Source organism: Bactrocera tryoni, chromosome 2 (assembly GCF_016617805.1).
Source record: "Bactrocera tryoni isolate S06 chromosome 2, CSIRO_BtryS06_freeze2, whole genome shotgun sequence".
NCBI classification, from domain to species: Eukaryota; Metazoa; Arthropoda; class Insecta; order Diptera; family Tephritidae; genus Bactrocera; species Bactrocera tryoni.
This window is the reverse complement of record NC_052500.1, coordinates 32,079,178-32,086,064: the sequence shown is the minus strand read 5'-3', so window position 1 is coordinate 32,086,064 and position 6,887 is coordinate 32,079,178. Positions and strand designations below refer to the sequence as shown.

The window sequence follows — 6,887 nt, the reverse complement described above, 5'->3', positions numbered from 1 at the left end:
GTGCTATAGATTAGTAATCAGAAGAAATTACGTTTCAGTTCGTAGTTATTCTGTATATCAAAAATGGTTTGAATCGGATCAAGAATGCTATTGTATATTTCTAAAGCTTTGAACGATGTTGAATCCAGTAACTTCAAAAACTTCTTACAAACACCTTTGTTTTATTTTGTTTATTTCTGTCCTTTACATTCTTTTATTTAATTCATAACTATTTTCGAAGAATGCTTATCCTTTCCGATTTTCATGGTTTATTTTTGTTTTTGTTGAAGTAAATTCGATACTTATGCACTTTGTTGCATACATACATACAAATATACTAATTGCAGCTAACAAATTGTAACAACATGGGATTAAAAGTAACAAGCTTCAAGTTTCCTCTTCTCTCAACAAGCCAAGTACAGTAAATAAATCACATTGATAAATAATTATTCGGCTAAATATACATATACAGTACATATATATATATATACATGTATATATAATATGCCAGTATATATAATATATAAATAAGTAATGCACTTTGTAGTTGTGACTAGTGGATTAATACGGATTTGTCAAAGTCCATTTGTAAGTAGTTGTGGAGTATAATTAGCAACATCATCAAAAACTCTTTATCGCAATATTTATTTTTCAAGTAGATCAAGTGTACAGCAGGGCTTAAGCTTCTGCTTCTGCCTCGGCCTCCTGGGCTTTGCGGCTGGGCTGTGAAAACAAAATAGTGAGAGAAATTAAAATCTACAAGTTGCTGAAATATATGTGATAACATATATGTATGTACTATATATAATAGTATATAATGCAGTGAAATGCGGTTAAAAAAATTATGAAAACCCGTTAACTTCGGTTTGTAGTGCTCCGATCTGCATAATATGTTTGGAGGTTGTAGCATTGTGGAATTTCATGCAGATATCTGATAATCAAACAAGAACTTGATTTTGATCAATCAGTTTGTAATACAATATCATATAGGTGTATATATGTATGTTCCCAAAAAGTGTGGATTTCAGACCGATATCTTAAAAACCTGAGAGCTAGTTCGCGCATAGTTTGTGCATGGGTATATACAGACAAGTAGAGAGAGAGATGGCATCGGAAAGGACTCAGTTCGCCAAGCTAATCATTTAGATAAGAGTGTACATTTTATAATGTCTTCGACGTTTTCTACTGGATGTCGAGGTTTTCAAGTTTCATGAAGGTAAGTACTAAGAAAAGTTGATTTCGAATTGTTTACAGAGAGTAGTTTAAAGAATAAAGATATTGCGTCCTGGCCATTTTTCAAATTTATATAGGTTTTCAACTTCTGTTTGTCGAGACATAACATTAGCAATGCTGATCACTCTTAGTCGTTCAGAGAGTTGTAAGTATATGGTACAGTTCAATGAATTTCTTACGGAAGTCGTGATATAACTAAATTTTTGAAAATTTTAAATTTTACTACATCAGGTCGATGGCGTCATCATTCCGCTTATCTCCCTGCACCTTAGTATCATCTCAGTCAAAAATTTAAACGGGTTTCATTAAATTGAGGAACTTCAACCTCAATAAGACTAATTATGACGAAAAAATAATTACTACCTATAGTTGAAATCATTACCTTTGGATGCATTAAAATAAATGGTAACTCGGCACATAGTTCGCCTCCCAAAGCGCCCAAGAACAGCTTGACCTTTACGGCGTACGAAACGATGATGCCAAAAGCATCTCGCGTATCTTGACTAGCGATGCTGAAAAGATTCATATAAAATTAAAAGCGGAGTTCATATCATGTGCTTTGGTTTTACTTACAGAGTAGTCGATGCCAATGACGTTTCCTTGCGCTTTACATCACCCTCAACGGCGATGCCAGCACGGTCACAATTGTGGCAATAACAATGTCGGCACCAAATACATAACCTTTTGCAAGCTGGAACCTGGGTTGAGCGGACAACCCTCACTGGTCTCCACAAATGCAATTGTATTGCGGAATTGTCCATTCTGGAAGAGCACCACATCGACACCCTGCTGTACCATGGTCTTGATTTTCTTTACCACCTTATTCGAATTATTACGCACACAGATATTCACAGCGATTTTCTCACTGTGATGATACAGTTGCTTATCCAGCGTAACTTCCAGCTCCAGTTCACCGGGTGAGAGTAGAAAATCTTTGCGTACCACCGTGCAAGGCTGTATGCCCTTCTTATTGGGTGCATACTGTACTTTACGTATACCCAAATTGATGGTGCTGCGACGATGTGAGCGATCACATTCGCTATCGCCTGTAAAGACTTTCACGAAATATTGTACACCGCAAGGTTGCGTCTCATCGTTGGCCTTTTGCTGCAGCACGACCGAAGCTGGTGAACTGGGTGGCAACTCCATAACGAAGGGGAACGCATTGGAGCCCAGCTTCTTTAGTAAACGCTCCTGCATTTTGGTCAGCTGTATGTCGACCTTCTGCTGTGGGTACACCTGCTGCGAGACGAGCGTAAGTTCCTTTTGGAAACGCAAGCCGATCATTTCATCGTCTTCGCGTCCATAACGGAAGTTGCAGATGAGTTGCACGTAGATTTTGCGGTTTTGCCGCAAATATTCGTCATCCAGAACGATAATGCCATCTGTAAAACAAATAATATTGATGAAAATGCCTGAGGAAATAATATTCGCTCAAACAATTAAGAGAGAAGAGAGCAAAAGTAGTTTGTACTAAGTTGAGACGAGCTTGCCATGAACATACAAGTACAGTTAGCTACCAACACATGTGTGAGGTTGTGCTTCAGGTTGATCCTCTCTACTGATAATATGAGGGTAACATGCTGTTACTGGAAATATTAACCTTTATCTCGCCAAAAAATACTTAAAATATATCACGTAACCTTCATCAACGTCAAAGCGATTTGAGTTCTTAGCAAATCTGTTCAGGGGATTTCTATTTTTTCGATCGTAATTGGACAGTCTAAGGAAAATATCGAGATGTTTCCTCTTTGCGAATTTTGTTAGTCAGTCAAGTAGTTCACTGGTGTTCTTGATACAGAAGGATCTCACAGCAGCGCAAAGTTCAAGTAAAGCCAAATCCAATTTAGTGCTAAATTTTAAGATGATATTGAAGCTCCCGCCGTTCGCATTCTGATAAGCTTCCTTGCAATAATTTCAAGCCATCTGGGGCTAAGCTTTACCATATATTATAGAAAAGTAGAGGTAGCAAAATAATGAATTCTTACAGGCTGTTGTATGATTCTAGAAAATTTGCAGAGTCATTACAAGGTAGAAACTTTCCAAAAATGAGTTAGAACTTAGTATGAAGTTTCAAGCTATCAAAACCGTTAGATAGCTTTAGTTATACTTCAGTGTAATTCGTTTCTATATACCTAGGGCTTTAAAATGTTATTCCGTGAGTTACATAAGATTGGCTTTCAATGTTCTTTGATGGTATTTTTAAAGCTTTTAAAAGCTCGTTGAGTCATTGAAACTTGTCGGCCTTAAAAAAACTAGTATTTTCTATTTTTTTGTAGAAGAAACTTCAAAAATATTAAGAAAAACATTTAGATATCACTGCCAGACGACGTTTTATTCTCCTCTTACTGCGCCTACATTTATCTTTAAACATAATTTTTCATTTCTACGCCATATTCAGACTGTTGTAATTTTATACTATCCGTCAGTATAATTTAAATTCATAGTCAAACGAAAAGCTCCGATGATTAATGACTTTGTGGCCGAAAAATGAAAATTTATTTACATATCCACACGCTCACTCACCGACAGGCTCCACTACCGTTATGGAGTCGACGAATTCACGCTTGTTCATATACAAGGTGATCATGTTGTTGGGTGAGACCTTTTTAAAGACCTTAAAGTTGACAACCATCTTGCCGACTGCCTTCTACTGCTTTGATTTAAAATATAATTTACTAAATCGGACTCGGACGCGCGAAACACGTAAGAATCGCTGACTGAACGTTCGCAAATTCGGAAAATTTTTTCACAAAATTCTGTTACTTGGAAAACGCGGAATACGACGCGTACGCGTGCACACAGTTAGCTTCCTAAGCGCTGGCGGTTTGTGGGTCTAATGGACGCTTCGGACGATTCTCTAGTGGCGCGTTGCACGTCTGCGGCGATTTTAAATTAACTACCGTTTGCCGAGCGACCTTTATAGCGGGCGAAAGCAGCTGACAAGCTTTGACTCTTATTGAATTAGCGAACGTATGCGTGTGGCTGTGTGCGTGCGCGTGTGTGTGTTTGGCAAATACGAAAATGTCGTGTTATTTACATACACACACAAGCAAGCGCACCCTCATATTAGCAGACAGGCCAAAGCGCACGCACACACATACACCCAAGTGCACATGTGACTGCACTGCGCTGGGCACCATTTCTACGGCTTCGGCGACTAGCCTGACTACCACAATTGCTGGCGCTGCAGCCGGGTCAGTTTGACCGAAATTGATTTCGACACATACACACGCGTGCAAACATATTGCAGCATACACACATACACGCATACATGAGTGGGTGCAATGGGCTGAGGCACTGTGTGGGCGAGAAATGCCGCTGTGTGGCCTCTGGTTTGCGGTACCGTTGGCGAATTTGAGCCTCTGTTTGTATGTATGTTCGGCTCTGGGTGCTTATGTTTGATCTTCCATATAGTTATATGACTACTTTGAGCACTCAAAAGTGTGTTTGCTTGCGTGTATCTAACTACGCAATACCTTTGGTAATGACATTCAACACTCTGTTAACAGAAAATCAATGAAATTTAATAAAATCTCATAGAAACACATATACATATTGGTTGTAATTTTATGCATCTTATATGAGTACATGTCACTTGTTTTATTTCCACAAATCCACTTTATTCTAGTAGATTTGTATTTGCATGAGTGCGAAACTCGGCACGCATATTTTTGACACTTCATTGGAAGGTGTTGACTTTAGGGGGGAGCCTGCTTTAGGAGGCTCAAAAAATCGATTTTTTTTTATTGCTTAAATCTGTTCCTAATACATCTAAGAATATGTCTGTCAATTTTGGAAAGACAATTCGGATTATTTTCGAAGATACAGCACTAAAAGCAGTCGGGCGCCAAGCAGGTATGCGAGCGTTCGGGCAGTTGCAGCCGCTCTATAGAGCGCGTTTTTTCGAGTTTTCATTTTTGGGATTTTCCAAAATTGGCGGCCAAAATTACAAAAAAAGTATTCAACCAATCGTATAAAACCAAAGCTTATTAGATTCAGTATCTTATTACCTCCTCTGTGAACCTAAAAAGTTCTTGAAAACAAAATTCTAAACTATTTTTTTAGTAAATTGAAGTTAGGTTTTTTGGTGAAAAATGCAACTTTTTTTTCAAATCTAAAAAAAACTTTGATTTTCGCGTTTTTTTCGGGTTTTTTTAGGTTCACATAGAAGAAAGACTAATGAAAATTAATTATCCATTGGATTTTTTTGTTTCAGACAAAAATTGCGACCTACATTTTTTCCGCCAATTGGACACTTCAATTGCGCAGTGGTGCACAAAAGTAGATGAAAGTGGGCTGCATTTCGATATTTTAATTTTTAAAAAATGTTTTTTGTAAGCTTAAATATGTAATAAAATGATGTAAAAATTTCATTACATTTGCTTGTTTTTTTTCTATCCAAAAAAAAAACACGAAAAACTGCCTTTTTTAGGCCTCCTAAAGCAGGCTCCCCCCTTTACACAATTGCCCCTAAATAGTTACAATGTTGATTTAAAACTCATTATTTAATAGAGAAAACAATTGTATAGGGTAAACATTTTACCAAGACTTGTCACCTCTTGAGAAGTGAGTGAACTTTCTGTTTCTAAAAACACTTACAAGTATATTATAGTGAAAAGTAAACCCATTCCAGCTTTTTCCTAAAAAAAAATTGCAAGATACCAAAAAGTTCGTGACTTTTTGTTATGTTAAAGTGAAACTGAAACCGGAAGTAGGAATTTAAGAATTCAATTGAAAAGTCTCCGGCTCGCATTCAAATGACGCGTGTATAAATTTGACAGCTGTCGGATCATTACTTTGTGAATTATATCATTTTGAAAGCAGAAACTTTTCTTATTGTGAAAAATATGGATAAAAAGGAATTTCGCTAGTTAATAAGATATTGCTTTTAGAAAGAAAACAAGAAAAAATGTTAAATTCGGCTGCACTGAAGCTAATATACCCTTCACATGTGCATTTGTTTTACTAACTATGTGTTCAGTTTGTATGGAAGCTATATGCTATAGTAAACCAATCTGATCAATTTCTTCGGAGATTACATTGTTGCCTTAGAAAATAACATATACCAAATTTCGTGAATATATCTTGTCTAATGTGAAAGTTGTCCATACAAGAACTTGATTCTGATCGTTCAGCTTGTATGGCAGCTATATGCTATAGTAAACCGCTCTGATAAATTTTTTTGGAAATTATATTATTATCGTCAAATGCGGAAGTTTTCCATACAAGAGCTTTTTTCCGCTCGTTCAATTTGTATGGCAGCTATATGCTATAGTAAGCCGATCTTAACAATTTCTTCGGAGATTACATTTTTGCCTTAGAAAATAGTCCATACCAAATTTCGTGAACATACGTTGTCAAATGCAAAAGTTTTCCATACAAGAACTTTATTCCGATCGTTCAGTTTGTATGAAGCATGAGCAATGAGCAGATTCCTGAAGAGAAAATGACGTTTGCAATTTCAAAACGATATCTTAAAAACTGAGAGACTAGTTCGTATATATGCAGACAGACGGACGGACAGATAGACAGACGGACATAGCTAAATTGACTCAGCCCAACATACTGATCATTTATATATAGAATATACTTTATAGGGTCTTCGACGCTTCCTTCTGGAGATTACAAACTTCGTGGCAAACTTAATTTACCCTCTTCAGGGTAAAAAAATT

At 36.8% G+C, this 6,887-nt stretch overlaps 1 protein-coding gene across 1 annotated transcript; it reads right to left on the bottom strand.

Annotated features, from left to right (window-relative positions):
* Nucleotides 1–225: 225 nt before the first annotated feature.
* LOC120768188 (phosrestin-2-like) lies at nucleotides 226–4,103 on the bottom strand. The gene is given in 5 exon segments (XM_040094757.1): nucleotides 226–702; nucleotides 1,595–1,724; nucleotides 1,786–1,862; nucleotides 1,864–2,597; nucleotides 3,739–4,103. Coding segments are annotated over 5 exon segments (1,095 nt in total). The 5' UTR covers nucleotides 3,848–4,103; the 3' UTR covers nucleotides 226–657.
* Between the last annotated feature and the right edge of the window lie 2,784 nt (nucleotides 4,104–6,887).